General features: G+C 43.0%; 1 protein-coding gene across 1 annotated transcript in view; it reads left to right on the forward strand.

Moving 5' to 3' along the window:
• MUSK (muscle associated receptor tyrosine kinase) overlaps positions 1 to 25,646 on the forward strand; it is a 743,472-nt gene that overhangs the window by 116,633 nt on the left and 601,193 nt on the right. The window contains exon 2 of the mRNA XM_085641353.1: positions 21,292 to 21,418. Within this exon, the coding sequence (XP_085497479.1) occupies positions 21,292 to 21,418 (127 nt within the window). The remainder of the gene's footprint in view (positions 1 to 21,291; positions 21,419 to 25,646) is intronic.

A 25,646-nucleotide genomic window follows, 5' to 3' on the forward strand; every position in this document is an offset into this window, starting at 1 on the left:
CATTTTCCTTCCACATGTAATCTCCATCTACCCTCATCTACGCAACCATCTGAAAAACCAAATTCACCATTCATAAAAACATAAATCCAGCCACCCACTCATCCAACTGTGTACCAACTGACACCAGCATCCAGTTCCATTTACTAATGCATTAATACAGCGATTCATCCCTCCAAACATAACATGAGATGGCATCTGTATTTGTAAGTAAATACTCACCCTTTGGGACAGCATGGTGCTGAAATAACAGCTGTTTATTCACAACCATCCCTACTTACCCATTTTACTTGCTCAACCATTCATGCACTTACCAATCACACAACCATATAGAAACATACAGATCAAATAGGCAAGGATGTTTTCTGTAGACGGTGCTGTCCCTGTTACTTTAGAAAGGAGTATTCACTGATCCTGCCTTAGTTTTACCTGTTCTGTGATGGCAGCAAGCTTATACTGCTGCTCCAGTGTCAAGGAGAGAAGCTTGCACTGCTATCACAGTATACCTGTTCCCTGAAGATCGGAAGCTTGTAGTGCTGCCCATGCTACCTGTTCCATGTGCCCAAACTGTGTATGCCCACAGAAGCACAAACTGCTGAAGCCCAGCTGTACTTTGTTGTCTAAGAGATGTTGTGTTGTAGTTTTTCTTTCAAAATAGGAAGTTTGATCATTAATGTAAATGGCATATCTGTTCTGTGAGAGAGGGAAGCTTGCACTGCTCATGCCTGGCTGTTCCCATTCTGTGAGTGCCACTTGCATTGTAGTTGGTGTGCTGTACCTTTTCTATGAGGGAGTTTGTGATTAATGATTCTGAATCATAAGAATACAAACACTGTTGTGTTCCTGTCTGTTGATGCCATATTGTTGCACCGACATTGAAACTGTATAGTTGCAAGGCCGTGAGCAGTGCACTCTATGGAGCTGAGCTGTGGAGCATGGCAAGAACAAATGACCTAACATCCCTGGAGAACAGGTTCTTCGAAAATCTGGTTTCCTTGCCACAGAGTACCACCACTTGCCCAATACTGCTCAACATGGGCATCAAACCCATAACCGACCTAACGGAGCTCCGTCCCCTGCTGCTCTTGCAGCGGATGCTGTCCACCCTAGAACTGTCGCTCTATGCTGCTGCTTTCCGGGATATTTGTGCCCTAGACACCATACACAAAATTGGTTGGACCAAACATGTCAAAATTCTTTTATCACACATAGGCCTTGCAGGACACAACATTGGTTGCCCAATACCCCTCGCTTGAAGACAGATCAAATCTCTCTATTGGGAAGGAGTTGAGCACATTGCCTATCTAGCTGGCAATCAGTGGAGACTGAATGAGGAATTCAGTGACTTCAAGCATAGCTGTACCCTTGAAAGTTACCTCAACATCATTAAAGTGCCGGCCGATAGGAAGCTATACATCCAGTTCAGGCTTGGCAGCCTGCCCATTAATGCATTCACAAATTCTTGGCTGCATAACAAAGCACAGTGAAAGGGCTGCCCTTGTTGTCCCTGCCCACAAGAATCCACGGCCCACTTCTTCTTTGCATGTATAGCATACACCAAACCTAGGAGCAGATGGCTTTCTCCTGTCTGCAGATAACTTGGTACCCGAGACTTTAGAGCGGCTCTGCGCATACTAAAATCAGCTGCAAGACCCCTATTTGTGTGCGCAACTGGTAAATAATTGGGAAATGCATGATCAATCAGAAGGAGGACGTTGACTCCCTCCCGGCTCAGCCCTGTGAGCAGCGTACACGTTTAATTCCTTATTAAACACAGAACAGCAAACTTAAAAATTGCAAGTAATACTTTTTTGTCCTTTTATATGTTAGTATGAAATATTTTTTATGCTTCTATTACATGGACATGTGACCGAATCCTTTAGCACTTGCCTTTTTAATAATGGCTTTTTGCCAGATTTTGAACACTTACGTTCCACGAACCTGTGATGGAAAAATGACTTGCTTAATTGAAGAATGTAATTAACAGCAACCAAGGCATCTGCATCAGACTCTGGTTCTTGCCAAATTTGTACTCCCAAAGTTTACCTGCACCTTAGCAACGGGACGTTGCTAAATTAGCACTTCAGCCCTTTTTGCGGGATGGTATTTGCGATGAACACTCCGCCTGTTGCACTGGTGAATAGAATCGATGTCATCAAACATGTCTTTACTTCTGAAATGGGACTTTGCTCAGGTTTCATATCTATCTTTCCAGCTGGTATGAACTTGTGACGATAACTGAGACCTACATAGTATCCGTAGGTCCTAATTTCAGTTTTTTTAACGTCTGCTAGTTTAATTTTTATACCTAACGATACTTTTAGATTGTATTGCTTTTATCATTGAAGTGCACTGTCCGATTTTATATTGATATGTACGAAACTTATCCCTCGATCCCATGTGTCCTTTTTGGTATTTTTACCGAAATAAATACTTTGATGATGAAATAGCATAAGAATACAAACACTGATGTGCTCCTGTCTGTTGATGCCATATGGGTGCATCTGGCTGTGGGTTTCAATCATGGTTTCCTGTCTTCTTGGAAGACCTCCAGGAATAGTTGCAACATTTCTCAGAGAAAAATGCTCAACATTTCTGTGTATGCTGAGGTTATGAGAAGGCCAGGAGGTGGAACCTAAATAGCAGTTTGTGAAAAACTCTCAGGAGCAGATTTACAAACATTTTATGCTGGGTTTGCATCCCAAAAGCGACACAAACCTGCGAAAAATGTTTATTTTCTGTTTTCTTTCTACGGAAAAACATGTTTAGTACTGGAAAGTTTCCTGAAAGTAACCGAAGCAGGGGTTTGCACTGTTTTGCATAACTTTGCATTAAGGGAACATTCAATGAGTGATACATTGGCATTCCCATGCTACCACCCACATTTTATTTCAGTAAACTCTATCTACTAACAATAATTTTGAGTAAAAAAATAAAGCCTCTTTTAAGTTGGCGTAAGAGAGGAGAAATGCTTTTATTTCTTCTACGGGTTCCCACTGGACAGCACACATTCAAATTGGGAAGAGTTTTAAAGTTAGTCAAAGTGTAATATTCTGTAGTGGAAGGGTTTTCCACCACAAAACCTATGTCCGAAATGACGAAGACACTTTTGCGCTATTGTGCAAAAGCATGTACATTGCGCTAGGCAATCTGATTTTTGCACCAAGCCACTCTAAACACACCATCCTACAACAAAAGCATACAATAAACACAATGCCTGTCACCAACATATGTACAATACAACAAAGTCATACAACTGTCTTAAGTGTTCACTCCCTCGGTTGTAGAGCCTTTCAAGTTATACTGGCAAATGGCATTCTATCATTAATTGCCATATCAATTGTGAAAAGTTAGATCAAACCTACTACTTCCACAAACACTTAGAATGGTATCAAAGCTACATAATTAGGAAAGGCAGTTCAAAACTTAACAATCACTTGAAGCCTAGCAATGGATAAGTGTACAGCCCAGCAGAGCAAATCAAATCTACATATCTTTAAATTTGGGATTCCATTTCCATATTTTCTTTTAAAAGAGAGAAAAAATAGGAATGACTGGTTTCTTGCTATGTAGATTACCACCATGTATACGAGTTTTATGGTCCAGTTAATTTCAAACTTTCCTTTGCTGGAGTTTTAGGTGCCTTATGTCATTGCACACTGCTAGGTGTTCTGCAGCACTTTCTACCACTTTGCAGTTTTCACCTAGCTTCCAGATTCCATTCTTCTTCCAACCATTGTCTACTGCTGGGCCTGGGCTAATAAAAAGTCTGCTCTCACTGCCTATGCTGCATGGTTTGCTGATGTTAGATATGGGTTGATGCAAGCCTGCTGTCCTAGGCCCCTCTGCCCTACATTGGAATGAGGAGGAACAGGCCTAGAGTGGACAACATAGTCAGGCTATCTCATTGAGGCCCTATGCTAACTGTCCTTACTTTTCCAAATAACGGAAAACTAATACCCCTAACCCTGTCCATTACAACCCTCCTGTGGCCCCAGTTGCCCTAAACATTTTTGTTGGGTATACCTTATTGGGAAATTTCAGACTCACACATGCTTAATAATACTGACTAAACTGTGCCTCTGTGACCGACTGGATCCGTTTGGTATCTCCCAGTGTCTGCATCCTAACACTGTACTGACACTAAGCACAATCATCCAAGCCTTCAGGACATTTGGAGACATACATGCAGACACTCTGGAGGGCACTTGTCTGTCGGCGCAACTCTATACCTGGTCCAGAATAGACTACTGGCTAATTTCTAAAGATGTCCAGAAATGGACACCCATCTACCTCACACCTGCTCGGACTAAGCCCTGGTCCTGTTAGAAATGAAGGTCCCCCAGGTGGCCCCCTGTGCCTTCGCTAGGTAACTGTTGCCTAACGCATTGCACTATCTGGTATTCCGTGAGGATATTCGTCGTAACATAGTAGACTATTTTGCCCACAATGTTGTCTCAATATGGTTGCCGTACATGCTGTGGGAAGCCTTGAAGGTGAATATACGCGGTGCATGCATTTCAAAACAATTGGGAGTCAAAAAAGCCATCTGTGGTAGACTTACCTAACTTGAAAAGGACATCCGTGCTCAGGAGGTAGAATATTTCCGATCCCAGGATGTCACAATACTGGCCCACATTCGGGACAATCTGTTGGAGTACCAAGAAGGAGTCGTCCGGGAAACCCGTCACCTACACCATGACAGACAATCTCAATGTTTTGGGTAAGGAAACCAACAGGGTAAGACATTTGTGGGAATGCATCGCAGGTCGTGCGCCTCTACTTTTGAGGTGGAACTACTGGACGAAGAGTCCAAACTTGTTTCCTCCCCACCGGAGCATTAAACGCGATGTCCTTCTATTCCAAACAATATACAGTCATCTCAGTCCTAGGTTCGGCTGAACTAACTGCGTACTTCAACACAATACACCTGCTGTGGCTCAATCGTGCCTGCCGTGCTTATTTAGACTCACCCATTATTACGGAGAAAATAGAACAGGTCATTATGAGCCTACCAGGGGATAAGGCACCAGGGCTTAATGGCTACCTTTTATAAGGAGTTCGCCTCCCTGCTTGCCCCAAATCTCTTGGTTATGTTCAAGGACTCATTGGAAACCGGTTCTCTGCCTCCCTCATTGAGAGAGGCAGTCATAATAATGCTCCTTAAACCAGATAAACCGGCCGACCATTGTGATTCATACAGACCCCTCTCATTAATAAACATAGACAATAAGATCTATGCCAAGGTACTCGCAAATTGTTTGCTGCCAATAATAGTTAGGCCCCGTCCAATCAGGTTTCATTTCTGGTTGGTCCATCTCACACAACCTCCGCACCATCTTTGTGTTAATGCACCACCTTGGCCCCCGATCTCCGCAATTGCTTCCCTTCCAAACTCCACTAAAGCGTTCGACTCTCTGGAATGGACATAGCACTTTCAACTTCTCACACGTCTTGGCTTTAGTCCACAATTCATTAGGCAAATACAACTCTTTTACACCCCCCCTCAGGTGTAATTCAATGGGCTTCTCTCAGAATACTTCCTGATCACCTGTGCCACGCGACAGGGATGCCCGCTGTTGCAGCTCCTTTTTGCAATAGCAATGGAGCCATTGGCAGCAAGGCTCAGGCAGTGTCACACAGACAGAGTCATCAGCTTCACCACAAGGTGACTGATTGTCTCAATGTATGCAGATGATATTACCCTCTATGCAAGTGACCCCTGAGAAAACCTGCAGCATCTGGATTGGCCACTGGGGAGTCTGGGAGCCTGTGCCTGCAGTGTACTGAAGCCAGAGAAGAGCAGAAGAGCGGCGATGCAGGAGTTAAGTTATTTGTTTTTGTGTTTTGTTGTGTGTTATGTCATCGTCCCGGTCCCCCCGCTACTTTGGTTTGACGCTGTCTGCTGCTGGTCATTAAACACGGAATACCCTCTGAAAAGGACGATGGAACCGGTTCGGTAGTTAGGTATATGGCTTCTGCCATTATCCTGAGGAATTGTGGCACACAAATTATTCTCGAGCCGTCGATTGGCTGGAAGCCAGAATTCCTAAATGGTCCAAATTGCCCCTGTCCCTTGTAGGACGCATTGCAATAGCAAAAATTATTGTTCTACCCAAATTCCTCTACTTTTTCCTTAATATACCCCTTCCACTTACAGTCAAGTTTTTCAAGCGCCTAAAATCAAACTTGGTAATATTGATCTGGGCTGGCAAACAAGTATGCATCTAATGGGAACTCCTCACCTTAGCGCTTGCACAGGGCAGCTTGAGATCACCTGCTATATTCACTGTGCGCCCAAGCTCAATGCCTTCATAACTGTCTCTATCCAACACCATTACAGCCCCACATGGCCATATAGACAGACCGCGCTACCCTGTAGCAATTGACAGTGGCTTTTTATCTACCTTACTAAGCTCAGAGGGTGGAAATAGGCAAATGCTGGGTATGGGGTGGTTTGAGAAAGTGGGCAGGCTGTCGTATCTATATGCTCCATACAGTCCTCTTGTTAACAATCCCCAAGTTCTACCATTGCAGGAGAGGGGTGCGTGCAAGTAGGCCACACATTAAGCTGTTCTCGAACCTGTATCCTGAGGACCAATTCATCCCACCATTTGAGACCATGATATCCCTGATCCCCATCACACTAGACACTCTTCTATATTACCAACTCAGGGATTCCTGCGGCATTATACATGACACTTTCCCATCTCTCTCCCCGCACTAGAACTTAGGTAACCTGCCAAACCCAGACATTTCTGAAAACTAGACACCCGGGGGAGGCCAGGAAGTTATAGCTTGCGTGGATGCCCCAATGTTATCTTACCCAGAATCCCCTGCAAACCTCAAATTTAGCTTAAAAAAATTTAAATTTTCCTCACATTTCTGTGTGGAAAAGTTGTGGGATCATCAGGCTATCAGAAATTCCCTATCACCCAGCATTCCCCCAGGTTTCCCGATAAAAATGGTACCTCACTTGTGTGGGTGGGGCAAGAATTTGTATTCCACAAAGCTGTAATATGCATCAGGAATTGACCATCATTGAAAAATACATTTCCAGGACACACTCTCACTGAGATATCATATCAAGGTCTCTTAATTTTATTGTTATCTCAACATATACTGACTTGGGATTTATTTGTTTGTTATGCATGGATCTCTAAGAGTCATTAGCGTGAATGGCTGTATTCTAAATCCAGTAATTCACTGCTATGATGTAGCAACAGGGGTTAATAGAACTTGTTAACACTGTTGTTACGTCCTAATGGAATACCAGGCTGCTCTTGCTGGGCTCTCAGAGGGCCTGTCAGAGCAGTTCTGGAAAGCAGAGAGCACAGTTTCTTGAGGGGAATCAAAGGAAGGCACTGAGTGGTGTGGGTTGGGGTTGGGGGAGGTGGCCTTTTTTTATTCTGGGGAGTAGAGAGGAGGCCATGTTATGTTTGGCACATGCTGCGACGGCAGCCGGGCAGCCAGCCAGGACTACATGGAAGAGAGAGACCTAACTGACACCTTTGGAGAGAAACCCGACTGTGGAGACAGCGGTCTGTTGTACAGAGCAGTGTCCGTTCTTCAATTCTATACTAAGTGATAGGCGACGCCGGCACTTTTAATAGTTTGTCCGTGTGTACCGCTGGAGGATTGTAAGCACTTTTTGTTTCACGTTTTTGGGACCTCCTTGGAGTATCACGAGCTATTCATTAGCTGTTTCTCTGACGTCGAGTACACGATTTTAACGAATTAGACACATTCACAATTCTCAAGTCACCTATGTAGTCTTCTAAGGGTCATTCAACATATGAATTTACCGTCCTGAAGATGGTCTAACAGATGGCTTCACTACCTAGACTGAAACATCAACAATTACACCTTTTTTCTTTGTGAATTGTTTCACTAAAGGATTTGTTTTCTGCTTAATCAGTCACAATTTCCATCTGTGAATATTGTTTGAAATAGGTGTCCACATTAGTGCCAATGAGATGCTTATAACAACAAATAATTGTTGAATCTCAGTTACTATGTGTTGATATATGTTGATATATGTAAAACAAAATTGTACCCTTTAAAAAGTTTTTCATTATACATTTATGTTTCAAAAAGCATACACCCATGTTAAATAATTTTTGGCGGATTTGTTCAAGTTGAAATAAGTTAATTTAACTTCTGAAATAACTCAATGTAAGCTACTGGATAGATCTTACGACCAATTTTTGCTTATAGATATTAGATTAAGTAGAGAAAAAAAATCTCTTGTAGGCACGTTTACCCGCTGACGTACTAATTGCCCAAGCCTCCAAGGATCTATTGGGTCTCCCACTCCTACTCTTACTACCTTTGGAGACAAGCAGTGCGCAGACTGGGGTTGGGGCCCTGTATAGTGGAGAACCTCGATCTCACATAAGCATGCTATAGGATGGGGCTCGGGAGCACCGGGAATGATGCCTATGTTGTAGATGGGACCTCTTCACCCACAATGACCAACAATGTTGCCCTAATATATCTGAGGTGGAGCCCATATGCTGGATGCCGAAGTGGGGAGGCAGCCATGTTCACCTGCTGCTGTGATTTCCTCAGGGTCATGAGATACTCCTGTTAGGGGTGGCACCCCCGATGAACATTTTGTCACCTTTCTCCTCATTGAGGGACTATGAGGGGATGATCCCACTGGGTGCATTGAGGCTGGAATAACACAGGTAGAGCACAGTGGAAACCTCTCCTCTCCCTTATGCCCCCCAAAAAGAAACCTGCCCACTGCGGCCTCCTGGCCTAGTTTGACAGGCCCCAGCTGGGACTGGAGAGCTCTAATAGGCCAGAGGCACCTCTGCCTCACCTCACACAGACCAATGTGGCTCTGACCTAGGTTGGACCTGCTAGAGACCCTTCACACCTTCAAGGGTGAACTTTAGGATGAACTCAGACAGGATTTGGATAAAAGCCTTGCAGAATTGCACTCCCAACCCAGGACCAAGATCATGGAGGTCTGATATGATATTGACTTGGTGGGCCAGACGGTACTCGATGAGGTGACCAGACTGGATGGCCTGTAGACAAGACATGCCACCACAGTGGCTAAAAGCGACACAATGGGGGAGAAACAAAAAGGAGCCCATGACAAGCTGAAGGAGCTCGAGAACCCCTCAAGGAGAGAAAATATGAGAATTGAGGCTTTATGGCTTAAAAGAGTAGATCCCAGACTCTATTCGTAGGACATTTGTTACAGGAATGCTGTTATCCCTTATAGGCGATGATCACACAGAAGTGTGCATTGACAGGCTGCACTGTGCTTGCCCTAGGAAATCTGCCCAACAGAGACCCGGTATTTGCTTACTAAATATCAAATCTTGAAAAAAAGAGGATTTAAAAATAACCAGGGATGTCTGTAATGTTTGCTTTAAGGTCTACTCCTGCATCAGGAGGTTACTCAAATAACTCTTCAACACTGCGTTGAAGTCTGACAGATCACAAAGATAGTCTGTGATGTTGGCATTAGATACAGATGGACATATCTCTTAGGTCTCATTTTTGAATCTGATGACAAATGCCATACAATCACGGATATCAAGTGGGTGGCGTTCTTGTTGGGTTTGTCTGCGGAATGATGCAACATCGGGAACCCCATAACAGGAAAAAATATCCAGGCCTTCCTTGCAGAGGATGTACTAGATAGGCTGGAGCCGCACAAGGGGTCACACTGTTAACCAATGAACCCTAGGGGACCAAGAACAGTCTCTGCTTTAAGCCTTCAGTTCACATGGGCTACACCTATGTGGAGGGATGGTGAAATGCAAAGCGTACTTTAAAGTCAGAGGATGAATTTAACATGGAGACATCCAAGGGGCTGAGCTGCAAACTGGAGGAAAGCAGGAAGCACGGCGTTTGCAGCAGAGGGAAGAGAAAGCACATAGCATGGTGGGCGTGGTTGGCAAGAAGCATTGTATATATATATATATATTTTAAATTTGGGACTGGGAAGAAAGGCTATATTATGTATGACTGTCTATTACTCCTCTGCATAACATGTGAAAGCAGAGGCAGATGATTTGGGGGGACACACATAATATTCAATTATAGATGGGTAAAATGTGAATTACTGGGATGTTTTTCATCTCTGGGTTCTGAGTGACATAAACAACTCAAGCTTCTATTTCTTAATCTATTTCATAACACTCAGAACACGTCAGTGAAAAATCTCTCTGTAATTCACTGTTACCCATCTTTAATTCTATATGTTAGTCATGGCTTACCTAGCAACCTTCTATCACTCACCCCAGATTCTAAATCTGGTCACTCACTGCTATGACGTAGCAATAATTCGAAACAAAACGTGTTACCCACTGTTGCTATGTCATAGAGGTCTCCCAGGCCAGGCTGACAAGGCTCTGAGAGTCTGTTAGTGCAGCTCTGCTTTGCCTGAAATCAAAAACCACATTGGCCGGAGTGGTATCATAGGCAGGGAAGGTGGTGGATGTTAGTTAAAGATGGCAGGTAAGGTATTTGTGTCACATTTGTGTCAGGGAGGAGATGCCATGGTATGTATGGCTTCCCCTTTACTTCGCTGAACCTGCATAGCAGTTTAAAGCAGGGGAAGTTGATTTTGGGAGCCATACATGACATAAAATAATAGACAGGTAAAAAGTGAATTATGGGGATGTTTTTCATCTTGAGTTTCTGAGTAATGACCTAGACAATAAGAGCAAATTTAGATTTGTCTATTTGATGTCACTCAGAAACCTTCATTGAAAACTTTCCCCATAATAAACTGTTATCCATCTTTAATTCTATATTTTCACTTATATCAAGTCAAGGCTCTGTGTAAAAACAAAAAAATTCTTATTGTGTGCTCCTGCTGGATGGTCATTAAATAGTAGAATCTGAGAGAATGTGTTTTTAATCCCAGCAATGAGATAAAATCTGAGGGCACAAACACATTTGTAGCACATTAAAATAAGCATTGGGCTGGAACCCTTTCTAAACTGCCAGAGCTGTTGCCCCCTTTCAAAGGTATGAAGATGTTTTATTGTGTTCATTGGTTTCTGTATCTTCTTTGATGGAAATCGTTCAGCTGAAAGAAGCTAAACACTCCAGAATACAACCAGCTTGCAGAGGAGGACATATTATTTTTGATGGGTGTTCTGTGATGGATGTATTTGCTTTCTGAGACAATAAGGAGCTAAGCATGACAAATCAGTTTTGTGAGTCGGGATGGAAGCCCTAATAAAGGAACACAAGAAAAACAATGGTCACCTGTGGGGGAAGGTTCAAGCATAACACTCCTAGGCAAAGAATTCAAATTCAGAATCAATCCATATGAATTAAAAGCATAATTTCATTCAGTGTACCAAATTACAATGCAGGTTCTCTAAAAACGACACAGTGAAAGTGAAGTGACATCAGTGAGGAAGATCTACATTGGTGCTGTACAAAATTATATATAAACACAGTTGATATGTACTTCAGTATCTAGGGGCTGATAGAATCATGGCAAGTCTCCAAATTTGAATACATAGTGATTATCGTGCTCAGTCATATCACGCAACTACTTTAATTGTCGACGTTTCGACCCTGTTGAAAGCAATTTTGTCAGGGTCATCATCAGGACAAAATGACAATGATAGCGACCAGTTAAGGGATATACCCATGCTGTAGAGAATAAATTAGGAAGTATTGATGATTTGCCCGGAAAGACACCCTCAGGTTAGAACAAGCATTGGCATAGCCAATAGGTCTCACTTTTGGGACCTTACAAGTATTTAGTTATGCGGCACAATATCCTTGGTGCAACAACAACAACTGTTGCATGGCTAAACACTTATTAGGTCCCAAAAGCGAGACCTACTGGCTATGCCAATGCTTGTTTATTAAAGACAGCATGAAGGTGGGAATGGAGAGGGAGCAAGAGGCAACATAATGAAGAAGAGAAAATTGTGATAAGTGCACTGCAACACAAGGTCTGACAACAGCAGTAAAAGGATACAACTCAACCAATCAAAACACAATGAATCAAAAATGCTCCTAGGGTAGGACAAGAACAAGAGTAGGGAGGAAAGTGATGAAATCAGGAACAGAGAACTGAAATTTGGCAAGAAAGTCACTGAATCATGAGCAAGGTAAAGACATCAAACCCACCCTGAACCTCTATTGGATACAATCTGTCTGTTGCAAATAGACAGCTAAAGCTGTCTGTACACAAGAACTGATTTAAGTCTATTTTAAATTATCTGCCTTGAAAGACACAAAATATGAAAACGTCTTAAAGTTTAGTTTGGGTTAGTGGTTCTGAAATCTGTTGGTGTATTGTCAATTTAGCAAGCACTGTGAGTGAATGTGTAAGTGAGCAACTGAATGAGCGAGTGCATGCATAGGAGTATGACTGAGTGTGTGTGAGTCAGAAAGCCAAACAAACAGTCAGTGAGTTAGAGCAATGCTTCTTAACACGAGGTCTGGGGAACCCTGGGGGACCACGAAACCTACTCAGGTGGTCTACCACAACTTAGAAAGTTAAATAATATTAGTGGAATAATAAAGTGTATATAAATAAAGAAGCAAAATGTATAATTGAACATTTTAAAATGGAAAAGAGGTGGATGAAATAAGTGTAAAATAGTGAGCAGGAGGGAAGAGAAGAAACATTACAGAAGGACTGATTACAAAGGAGTGATGTGTGTCATCAGGCAGAGAATGTGATGAAGATGGTGTTAGAGGTGGGTGAAGTAGGATATGGCAGGAGAACGATGAGCAATGTGGGTTATAGACCTAAACTGTGGAATGGATGAGTGGTGAGTACGGAGTGAGGAGTAGGGAAGGGTGAAGGTGTAGGATGCGGCTGAGAAAGGATTAGGATGATGAGAAACAAAAATTATTTGAGTGAAGAATAAGCAAATGTTAAATTGTGTTGGTGCACGGAAAGAGCGTTAAGAGGAGAGTGGTAAAAAAGAAGGGAGAAGAGAGTGATGGGTGGGGAGGGTGATGGAAGAGGAGAGACAAGCTTGAGATAGTAAGAAGAGGAGGAAAGTTGCCAATCAAAGTTAGATAAACTGTTCAATCTTGAGGCACTCACATGAGCTATACATTTCCACTGTTTGCCTTCAAATACATTGTACTCAAAGGATGGGCAGCCAAATATTGGTAGAAAAACTAGCCATGAAATTACAATTTCAGCCGTCATCCTCACAATCTGTGCTCTTGACAGGCACGGTGGGAAGTAACAGGCTCGCATTTGATGTTTGGCCAGTTGTGGGCCCTGATTGATCTTCCAATTGTTATTACACTTGTTTAAAGTAAATGGACAGTAGAAGACACTTTCAACAAACTAAAAAAGTGACAAAGCCCTTTACAATCTCTTCAAAATATGCATGTGCCCTAAGTCTTTGTAGATCTTCTGTATACACACACTGTTTGATCCAGGCCTTGGTGCTGCCACTGTTTTAAATGTTGAGAGCTGCCAGTGGAGAACAGGTACAAGGCAGCAGGATTGCAAGTTCCATTTGAGCACACCCACACAACAATGACATCTTGTATGGAAGCAGTTCAAACGTACTTTATAAACACATAGATAGACACAAGTATTACCCCCACAGGCAGCAGCAGTGAAGGTAAGGCTGACAGAAGAGGTTGAAATGAAGAGAGAGGAGGTTGTGTTTCAAAGAGTGGATGTTGAAGCAGACCGAGGAGGCCACTGTAGGGAGACAGGAGGTTGAGATGACAAAAGAAGGGTGAGGCAGAGCAAGGGGATGGTGAGGTGAAGAGACAAGTCAGGTAGGAGGATGCAGAGAGTGAGAATAGCTGGCTGAGGTGGAGACAAAGGAGCGTGAGGCAAAGAGAAAGGAGGACGAGACAGAGAGAGGAGAGTGATGATGCACTCAGAAAGATACAGAGAGAAAGGGGTGGGGCTACAGTGGGAGCAAATTTAGAAAAAGGGCTGGCGCTTTGGGGGCGGGGCCAACAACCAACCCAAAGAACGAAGCTGCTGCTCTTTGAGGGCGCGAGCAAAAAGGAGACGGAGAGGGCGGAGCGAGTGAGTGGCCGTGACGTGTGGGCTAGGAGAGAGGCGCGCGCATGCTTGGAAGAGCAGTCTTCACTTTTCAAGCACTGCACTCGTGCTTGTGGCACGCCGCTGCTCGCTCCTGCAAGGTGGATGGCGCCGCAAGCACGAGTGCAGTGCTTGAAAAGTGAAGACCGATAGCTAAAGGCCCGCCTGAAGGCAGCACATGCGTGCTGCCTAGGCGAGACCTAAAAAACAGTGACCTACTGAGCTGTCTCCATAAAGTACAGGTCTGTGAGCTGCATGTTACATGTTGTGCTTTACAGACACACATAAACCTACTATGCTATTTTATGATGTATCAAACCTGTGAACAGACTGCACACAGCATTTTCCGGTAAATGCATTAACCTCAAGTATTATCCTGCTGTGATCATGCTATGGAAACTTTCAGGTACACAAAGATCTCTGCAGTGGGTGCCTTAACGGGTAACATTTTAAAATGCATTCTGCTTGGAATCAATTAAGAAAACCAGAACAAATTACTATTACATTTGTGCGTGTTGCCAATTTGTTGTGGCAGAGTTTCTAAAAATAAATATGTGAGCTGACTAGGAGGTTCGCTCCTGATGGCCCTTCACCCTGCAAAACAACCCCTTCCTGTTGCCACCCCCAATAGCCAATTTATGGGAACCCAGGCTAAGTCCATTCCCTTTCTAGCACAGAAGGGACTGCAATAGAAAAAGAACAGGAATAAATCCAAGTGCTCAGCAAATAGCGAGCGACAATACTGAAAAGCGGTATTAAATTCTTGATGAGTGCCTGCCTGCAAAAACCGTGGTACTTACTGTTTTTCAAAAATGTCAACAGGCAACCAGTGCAATTAAGACATCCCATTCGTGCGTTGGGCCACTGGGGACATGAATAAGGAAGCAGCGGGCGTCATGAAAAATGCAATGAACAGCTGAAAAGAATCAACAAAAGGAATCAATTGAGCCCAAATCAAATCGATACTGTACATCACTGACGCCAAACCAGAGTTACAGGTATCGTGCATATGAATTTACCCAACTGGAATTTAGCCAATTGACCCTTTAACAAGTGGATCAAGTAGAAAACCCAAAAATGTCAGATAAAGAACCAGCGCGCTCGCTTTTGAAAAGTTAAACAGAACAGGGCGCTAGCAACTCAGAAAAGTTAAACAGAACATTATCATTTATTATTATTGCTCTTATTATTATTATAAGTCAATAATAAGCAGACAAGAAGACAACCTGTCCGTTACTTACACAGACCGCTTGTAATTACAATCCAGTGTCCCTACTCTGTTATTGAGCGCTTTAGTTTATAGGACACATGTATCTTTAATTCCAGAACTTCCAGGACTCAAAACAACCAATCCTACGGCTGAATCTATTCTAGGAGTCATCTGGAAGTAGGAGGGATTGTAATGTGTAAGGTGACCTAAGATTGGAGCATGTTGCCTCTTAAGCCAATCCTAGTACTTGCATGGAATTTCAACATGCTGATTGGCTACTTAGACCACACATGTTACTGCCGGGCGCAAACACTTTTGCTCGAGCTGCATCGTGCTCTGATTCTACGCTTTTATGGGCTCGATAAGCGGATGAAAGCATTAGATACAGACCTGGCGCCGATAGACTGTCTCGGCTGTAGCAGAACCTGCTGCTGTTATCTACAGAGATGGGGGTTTGGGGTAGCAGCGGCAGCAGCTTGGTGATTTGGTGCAAGGTTGATTCTGATGGCGAATTAGTGTAATGGTCGGATCCCGGTGATGGGAACAACTAACCCAAAGAACAAATCTGCTGCTCTGTGGGTGCACGAGCAAAAAGGAGACGGAGAGGGCGTAGCGAGTGAGTGGCCGGGTCGTGTGGGCGAGGAGAGAGGCGCACGCACACTTGGGAGAGCATTCTTCACTTTTCAAGCACTGCACTCCTGCTTTTGGCGTGCTGATGCTCGCTCCCGCAAGGTGGATGCCGCCACAAGCACGAGTGCAGTGCTTGAAAAGTGAAGACCGATGGCTAAAGGCCCTCCTAGAGCAGTGCATGCGCGCTGCCTAGGCGAGACCTAGAAAGCACCATCCAAAGATCGATGCCGCGGACTTCTAAATTCCTGTACTTCTGCTTCCGTGCTACGAACTGCACGCCAATAAATTAACAGGCAGGCAGTCCTAGCGACCAAAACTAAGGACTGTTTGCAGAGGAACCCCCATCCTGACCAGCCTTGCACATTGCGCCAAATAGTCACCTCCTCTGTAGGCCCAACCCAGTGAGGAATAAACCTGCACACACATCTCACTTCAGGATGGACAAGGAGCTCAGGTACGGGGAACTCAATGGAACTTTTCTGGGGAAGATAACCTCCTCAATATTTGTGCAGGTAAAAAAGTCTGTACCGTTGTTGGAAAGTGGATTATTATTAGTGGTAAATATGCATCTACCACTGGCAATAAGGCCACTAACACAGTCCAAGATGAAAAAAATCCAATGTAGGGAACCGGAGATATGAATTTTTAAAGATTTAGCATATTGAAACCTTTAGCGCCTATTGGGACATCTGGTCACTCTAGAAGGGGTCAAGGTTTCAGGCTGCCCGCAATGGAGCCCTGCATGGCTACCCCTTGCAGTAGGCCTTGGTCCAAGTTTTCACCTTATGAATTAGAAACTTTTCTGGTGCTTTGCTTCCCGGGGTCCCTCGAAGCTCTCAGCCAGTCTGGATTCGGTGAGGGTTCGCCGGCTTGCCTTGTGACTAGATCCCGGTCAAACCTACTAAAGTAAGACTTCCGGAACTTTCCAGCGGGATGAACGAGAGATCCAGGCCGGCTCGCGGTTGAAGGTGGGAGACTTGCCTCTCATGGTTGGTCCCGGTCACCTCCTCCACGCTCGGACATAGAAAGTTTTACGGAGCTTTTTCCTCAGGGGTCTCTCAATGTTCTTCACCAGGCCAGCCAAGGTGAGGGTTTGCCAGCTTGGGATTCCACCAGCCTCTGGTCAAACTCTGGAAGTTGGACCCCTGGAGCTTTTCAGCGGTACGAACCTGAGCAGACGGGCGGGTTGTGGTTGAGGGTCACCGGCTTGGATTGCCAGGTCGAGTTGGCCTTCTTATGGAGCTTTTTTCAAAGTTGCTCCAAAGTTCTGGAACTTCTTCCTGAAGCTCCCCAGAGGGTCCCATCATGTCCAGAACTTACTCTGGAAACTCAAAGATGGTCCTTAAAATGTTTGGACTTCAGTTCCCACAATCCACTAGGACCAACCCCTTACAAATCCACTGGACTCACTTCAGGCTGGGGATTCTTGGTGGTGATGATCCAGGTGAGCTCGGTTAACCTGTAGCTTGCAGGGAGTCCACTCTTTAGTCCTATTGAAGCAAGTTAGGTCCACAGGCTGTAGTTCTAGATTGTGCAGCAGGCACAGTCTTCACAGTGCAGGGCTTTGTTAGTGCAAATCAAACTTCTAGCATGGACCCTTCTTATTCTTGTTAGACGCAGCAGATCTGAGAGGCACTGCCTGTCTCTGATACTTATTCAGTGTTCTCTGGGGTCACACAGAAGGGCACTCCTGTCCAATGAGGTGCAGGGCAACACCACAGAGAAGGTCTATTTCCTCCAAAGTATAGTACTATGGTCTCTCAGATAGCACAATTTCTCCAAAATTAAATATGGCTAAAGTCTCAGCAGAGAGGCAAGAGCTGGCTAAACCAACCTCCAGGATGGCTCATCTCCATAGGCTCCCTCCCCCTGGCATCTGCACATTCCTTCCTTAGGACTGCCATCTGGCTGAGTTCAGAGGGTAGAGGTATAAATGAAACTGGTTTCCTCTGCCTCTCCCTCCCGCTTTTGAAGAGCATGGTTTACGACCCCTCCCCTTTGCCCTGGCATTCATTTGGAGCAGAACCCTCTTCTCCCAGAATGGCTTTTTACCCCAGGGCTACTTATCACCTCATCAAAGCAGCCTGGATAATCCACTTAACTCTCACCAATCAGGGCAGATCACTGGAAGGCTGAATTTTGGCTTACTGACAAGAAAGTCTTATAACTTCTTGTCCGTATATTTTAGGATAAATTCAACAATAGCATATTGTTCGATTTATAACTACCATAATACTAAGCCCTTGAATTATATTTTTTTATGTTTCCTGGTGGGAATTCTTAATTAATTAATTCTTGCCATGTTAACCTATGTGGCTGGGGAGCTGCAATTGGGGAAAATAAATTGGACAATTTCTCTAACACCAGGGCTTATAAAAAACATTTTTAAGGACTCTCCCTATATCTACAGGACCCCCCACCCTGGAACACATAGGGGAGACTTTAGGGGTTCTGTATATGTAAAAAGCTTGCAGATCGTCACTCCACAGTGCTCCTAACACAAAGGTTGATTAATGTGGGAAGTGAAATATGCAATTTCACTAGCCCTAGGCCATATAAAACCTATTTGATGCGCACTCCTTAAAAGTACCTGCCCCACCACCCACTCATGGGACACCTAGAGGAGACCCTGGGGGTACCTAATGTGCTAAAATATTGTAGCAACACAGGGCTGCTTTTAAACTGCCCTCAGGCCTCAGCAGTGCACACATGCAAGTACAGTAAGGCTGCTGGCCTCTAAACTGCCATGCACTAATATATACTAGGGATAATCTCCCTGCCCTAATATTTCCTAGGGCCTTATAGGGGAGGTCATGCCAATCATAGGGGTACCCTAATCCATAGGCTACCCTAGTGTATATAGGTATTTTCACTGTATTCTATGTGTGATTGCAGCATTGCACTGGCTCTGGGCCTATTTAGGCAGAGCCTAGGGACATTCAAAGTCCTCATCAACATCAAGGAACTTTATTTCGATCTCTATGGTTCATAAAAGTATAAACAAAAAAATTGCCACAATACACATATACATAAAAATGCAAATATAAATATCAATAAATTATACTTATATCAATATATAAAAAAAGCTCCAGCTAGCATTTTTTTAAAGAACAATATTATAAAACTACAAATTTCATAACACAAGCCACTGTCTAAAAGCATAGGAAGGCAGAAATCACGGTTGGGATCTACAGCAATATTAAATGTCCCACCATAGTGCATCACCCACATCAAGTGAGTCTTTTCATAGATAGGTAGCTGACTGTAAGAGTTTTGCACGCTTAATCCAAAATGCCTTTAAAAACATAGCCAGACAAAAAAAACACGATCTAATGTCACATCGCAATAATCTAAACGATTCCTGGAATTCCCTACAACCCAGATTTTTCCACAAGGGGACAGTCCATTTTACACGTATGTGTTTATAGCAGAGGCAAAAAATGGATAAGCAATTCAGAACACCCTTTACAACTTACACGCAGATCATTATATGGACCATTTCCCTGATGCCATCTTTCAGTGAATGATTTCACAGCTAGGGTGCCTTACCTAAATTGAAGGTAGAGTTTCTTTGCTAGTGGAAGAACAATTTCCTAGATGGCACTTTCGTAAAAAGCCATTGGTTTCCTGTCAATGAAAGACCCCAGATAAAGAGCCCTTGCACTGTCCAACGTTGTCTATTGCCACGCTCTCCCAGAATATTCCCTATATGCTGTGCTGGCTTTGCCATTAAACACATACTCTCTGGAGTGGTCAAATGCTTTTCCCAATTCAGTCTATAAAGTAGGGCCTTGATAGCACAGAGCCCTGGAATTTTCGATGCATACTGTCGGACCAAAAGATCTTTAATTCCCTCCCGATAGGAATCGAGGGTAGACCAATAGGTCAACATTCTGGACTCTATCTTGTGGGCTTTATTCTTTTGGGCCTTATCCATGTACAGGGGGGTCAGCGGTGTGCTTACTGGGAGATTCAGTAGGGTTCTCATAAACCTGTGCTCCACTATGGAAAGGCTCTCTGTGTGTGAATAACCCCACAAATCTGCACCATATAAAACCGCTCTAGGGCCTTTACAGTGTATATTTCAAGTGCCAGAGCCACCCTTTTGGATGAGGTTTTTCTATGGATTTTCCCCATATAGCCAGTATGTTGGATCGGGATAAATGTGCTTTTTCTACCTGTGGTATCCAGCATAAATTCTAGGTCAATTTTATACCCAAATACTCAAAACTGGGCCCTATATCTAGGGTTGTATTGCTCACTAACATCCTCCTCTTACAAAAACGTGATGTCTGTCTGGTGCAGTCAGAGTCAGTTACTACCAGTACCTGTGAGCAAAAAAAATGAGGGACCACAGGATTACTATGCAACAACCACGGAACTAAAATCCACTGTCACTACTGCTTGGCAACTCAGAGCTCGGACTATGGTAGAAGGTACACATTGGATGTACCCACTTTCAGTAGATACAAACTACGCTATCACATATCTACAGAAAAAGCACTGAATTTTACTCTGAGACTGTCAAGTCCACTCGAAATAAATACAAGGCATTATGCTAAATTATTGCTAGAGCTGTATCTCTTAAATGCAAGACTGCAGACATGGTACTTGACAAATAATCTAGATTAAAAAGTTCTCTCTACTCTTAACTGATAGCTCTCAATCACCAAAGTTTTCCCATGGACCTGCACTAACACAAATCAAAATGCTCTGCTTTCTCATTGAGGGCTCTTTTTAAGGTTAAATAGCTAGTGGATGCCTCGGTTGTGGGATCCTCCCTAGGACTGATATCAGCACCGCTCAGTCAAGAACTCTCCCTGGAAACATAACTCATTTTTAAGATTGAGCATTTGGCAACTAAGGTTTACCCTTGGGGCTAGCTAAGCAGCCTGGCCTAGATATGTATTGATCTATCATGAGTATCAGAAGTTATTTATTTCTCTGCATCAGTCTCCCAAAACTCTGACCAGAAGATTACAATTGCCCAAATGGCTTAATGATCACTGGAAACCATCATTTTCAGGGGCCAATAAGGCAGTCGCCCAGATGCGGGGGGGGGGGGGGGGGTCACCAGGAAGGCCAATCACCCAGAAACACCTGTGCAGGAATGCACAGAAATGCCAGCACTGACTGCACCAACTGAAAGGGTACACTTCCTTGCTTGTGAGTTAATGAAATTAGAGCAAACTGTATTTACCAGAATGCAATGGAGCGCTGTTGGTAAGATGCCAGCAGTGTGCTGCCTGCCCCTGCATTATTTAGAATAATACTAATGCACCATAGGTAAGATGAAAAATTAGTAGGGTGTAATGTCTGGAGTCCATATAGCGTTGTATAGGTTAGCCATTATCATGTTATGCAGGAAAGCAAATGTTTTCTTTTTCAGTGAATGTTCCAATGCCTTTCTCTTGCTCTCTTCTTATAGCCCCCTTAATCACCACTCCCCTTGAAACCCTGGATGCCTTGGTTGAAGAGGTAGCCACCTTCATGTGCGTCGTGGATTCCAACCCAGAGCCAGAGATCACGTGGACACGCAATAGCATTCCGATCAGGTATGTGGCGGTTAACACATTTTCAGTCATGCCATTTCAAGAAAGATACTTTACGTCTGTATAAGGCATATCAGTGTCATATGTTGTTTAAATCAAATTACATTACACTCCTTACTCCTTACATTTGTTTCTCTTGACACAACGACAGTCTTTTTAGTTGCTCACTGAAAGTCACTTACTTCTGTTAGCCATTTTAAATACAAAAAACTAAATGGTGTCAAAGTCAAAGAAACTATTTGGGTATGGTTTGTAGCCCACTTTATGAATGATATGAAGGGGCCATTTAGACTTTAAATTCCAGGCAATCTCTTTTTAATTTTTATTATTTAGAAGCAAACATATACATTCCAGACCATCTCATTCTGTCTTCCTCTCTCAATCTGCCTCAGCCTTTGTTTCTTTCTGTGCCATTGATGCTTTTCTTTTCGCTCTCTGTTCTCTCAGTGTCATTAGATTCAATTGAATTCAGGGACACTTTATTGGCATTCCATATGGGATTAGTTATTGCTGAAACGTTTCATATTCGAAGGTATCACAGCAATTTTATGTATGAGTTCTGTGATTCGTTGCTGATATTACATTAAAAAAAGTATTCTGCTGCCACTTTGATATTTTCTCCCGTCAGAAAGTCTGAGTTTGGGATCCTTCATTGAGAGCAGATGGTTTGTTGGGTTATAATTACCAAAAAGAAGCTTGTCGTATTCATTAATCAACTGTGTCTGCGGTTCTCGGTGTGATGGCTGTCTTTGTGTTCAGATATAGAAGATGATGATACTCTGTTTCTGGTTAATTCTTTTTCTGGAGAGGCCTATCTCAGTTTATGGTGGATGGAGTTAATGTCTTCGAAAAAGCCTCCGACCAGGTGGATTGGAGACTCACATTTTGTATATTTTATAAACTACCTCTGACCCGAGCCTCATTTTATGGGCAATCCTCCTTTGATTTCATTCAAGGTATAGGCACTAGGCACATCTTCTCCAATTCTTTTCTTTATTGCATTGTAATTACAGGGGATAAGGATATGCACTCAAGGCCCTGAATTCTACTATTTGTGTAGATTGTCATGCATGCTCCTGTTTATTTTTGCATAACCCATAAAACTCCGACTCTGGATAAACTGTAGGAAGAAATATCAACTGCGTGTGTGTATGAATATATATATATATATATATATATATATATATATATATATATATATATATATATATATATATATATATATATATATATACACATATATTACCTACTGGCGGTCGCCAGTTGGTAGTTATAGTTAGGACCACGTTTCCATAGGAAATCCGCAACATTCTATTTTGAATAACTTTGGCGCCGGTTGACGAATCCTCGCGAATTTTTCAAAATAGGTGGGGCGCTACGCTCCGCTCCTACCCTGAAAGTCTCGGGGGTATTCGTCAAGCGGGGGCTGAGATAAAAGGGGGGTCCCAAAACGCGTTTTTCCCATGCATTTTTCCATAGGACCTTTAGACACAGCTACAGCCCGAACGGCTGAACAGAATTACATGAAATTTGGCAGAGAGGTAGTCCTCAGGTCAAGGAAGTGCCTTTTGTAGGTTTGGTGTAAATCTGTTCAGTAGATTCTGAGAAAATAGCCTTTAAATCAATATATATATCTGAGCCAGCTTACGGTGCGCTTACGGTGCGCTTACCGTACGCGTACGGTGACGTGCGCGAGCGCGATTCTGATTGGCTGTTAGATCTTAGTAAACATTCGAATCGGTCGAAACCAGGAAGCTGCGGCCGCCATCTTCTCTCTCGCACTCTGACAGTGGGTTGAAAAACAAAGCCCCAAAACATGTAAAGGGGCTGTTTAGACAGCTCCCAAGCACCTAGCCATGTCCAGGGAGTCCCCAACGATCTCCCAATGGAAAAAAGGCAATTTTAATTTTTTCGAAAATTTCGCCGATTACGCTTACCGTACGCGTACGGTAATAAATTTAAAAAAAATAAATAAAAAATATCCACATTCTCCCCACCCCGTGTGCAAAAGGTGCCCGAACTTATTAGTGTTAAAACTAACATATATTTTACCTATCACAGCGATGCTCAACATATTTCCTTCATGTGTGCACGGTGCGCGAAGCGCATCGTGCGTTCATGGCCCATGTAGCGTAACGTGCGCACCGCGTGCTCACTGTGCGCGGACGGTGCGCGAAGCGCACCGTGCGTGCACGGAACGAACTGCGTTAAGTGGGCGCGCACGCCACAAATGGCGTAAAGTAACTTAGCATTTAAAAAAACGTACAAATTCACTGAAAAAACCATAGGTTTCACACACGTTATAGTTAGGAATTAGCATTTAAAAAACCTTGCAAATTCACTGAAAAAACCATAGGTTTCACACATGTTATAGTTAGCTGGACATTTTACTGATAAAAAACCAATGAAATTCCCCCGTTATAGTTACTGTAGGCAACTATAACTCACGCGACCGTAATCCTCTGCTGATGACATATGTGTCTTTATGAAAAAAAAATATTTGTAATATATGTATAGCTAAAATTTAATGGAAGAAGACATGGGCAAATAAGTGTCTAAATGCAGTATTAGCATCAGCAGAGGATTACGGTCGCGTGAGTTATAGTTGCCTACAGTAACTATAACGGGGGAATTTCATTGGTTTTTTATCAGTAAAATGTCCAGCTAACTATAACATGTGTGAAACCTATGGTTTTTTCAGTGAATATATATATAGATATATAGATATAATTGTATTGCAATTGCATTCATGTAGCGCTTACTACCCCTGATGAGGCGTCAAAGTACTTTTTCGGCGAGTAGCACGCTACTCCGTAACCCATAAAGGATTAGTGGTGAATTAGTATAGTGAAATATGAAAGTAATTTGAGTGGTGGGTATATTAGTCAGTTATTTGGGTTGAGAAGGATAGTGCAGGGATAGAAGAGGGAAAAAGACTTGCATTTATATAGAGCTTGCTATCCTTGATGAGGTGTTGAACTGCTTATTTGGTGAGTAGCACACTACTCCGGAAGCCATTAAGAATTAGTGGTGAATTAGTATAGTAAAATATGAAAATTAATTTGAGAGGTGGACTTGTTAGTCTGTTATTTGGATTGAAAAGGATAGTGGAGCGATTGGAAGAAGAAGGGTTTTTAGCGTGTGTTTGTTTTGGAGGTCATAGCAGTAGTAGAAGGCTTGGGATGAGTAAATGGGATGTGGAGGGGGAAGAGTCAGAGGGAAGGGTTTAGAAAGGCTTGTTTTGGGGGATCGGAATAGTAAAAGAGGTATGAGATGATGCAAGGAGGGGTTGAGTAGGGAACAGTGTAGAAAGGGTTATTTTGGGGATCATGGTAGTGGTATGGGGTTTGGAAGGAATGAGAGAGTGGAGGTAGAGGATATATTGATAAGGTATAGGGTGAAAAATAGGGTAGTGCATTGGAAAGAGTAGTAGAAAGAGGTTTGTGATGATGTATATATACCCAACTTAAAAAAAATTATTTGTGAATCAGGCCAGAAAAATGTACTTTAGACAATGAGGTGAATGCCATATCAGCCCAACCATTTTTTTAATTCACATTGAAGGAAGAATCCGGTTCCTCCATTACTGCCAAGCAGAGGTCAACAATTAGGCTCCAATTCTATGAATCCAAAAGGTCTGTACTGTAAAACACACAATATCAGTTTCATGCTACAAACCATTATGGACACCAGCTAAGGTTGACCTTGCAATGCTCAAACTGTTGTATGGCTGAATATGAGGGCAAAAATATTGTTTGGCCAAAATATCATGAAAGTAAGTTTATATAGGTAAGTATAGTTTTACCATTCTTTACTCCACATCTACGGACCTTCCTAATATACATATTGTCAAAGTACACCTATGTGAGTATAGTAAACCTATGCTTACCTATTTAAAAGTACCTTCATAATATTTTGGGTCTTGATATTTTTACTGCGATATTTTAGCCCAATGATATTCTGTTGTCGATATATATTCTAGTGCAATACATCTCAAACATGAAGATTATGTAAAACTTAAATTTATGAAAATTATAAATTAACGGGCCCATGCTTAACTCTAATCACCCTTTTTAAAAGTACTTAGGGTGTGCAAAACACACTTTAACACTTCCACAGGCCATTAACAAGCTCCACCCCCTTCTGTGGGATGGGCGTGCCAGGAATCACTGGGAATTTGATGGGGACCCATGTAACTGAGACTGGTCCTAGTAAATGTGTGAATGGGATA

Source organism: Triturus cristatus, chromosome 2_2 (genome assembly GCF_964204655.1).
Source record: "Triturus cristatus chromosome 2_2, aTriCri1.1, whole genome shotgun sequence".
Taxonomy (NCBI): Eukaryota; Metazoa; Chordata; class Amphibia; order Caudata; family Salamandridae; genus Triturus; species Triturus cristatus.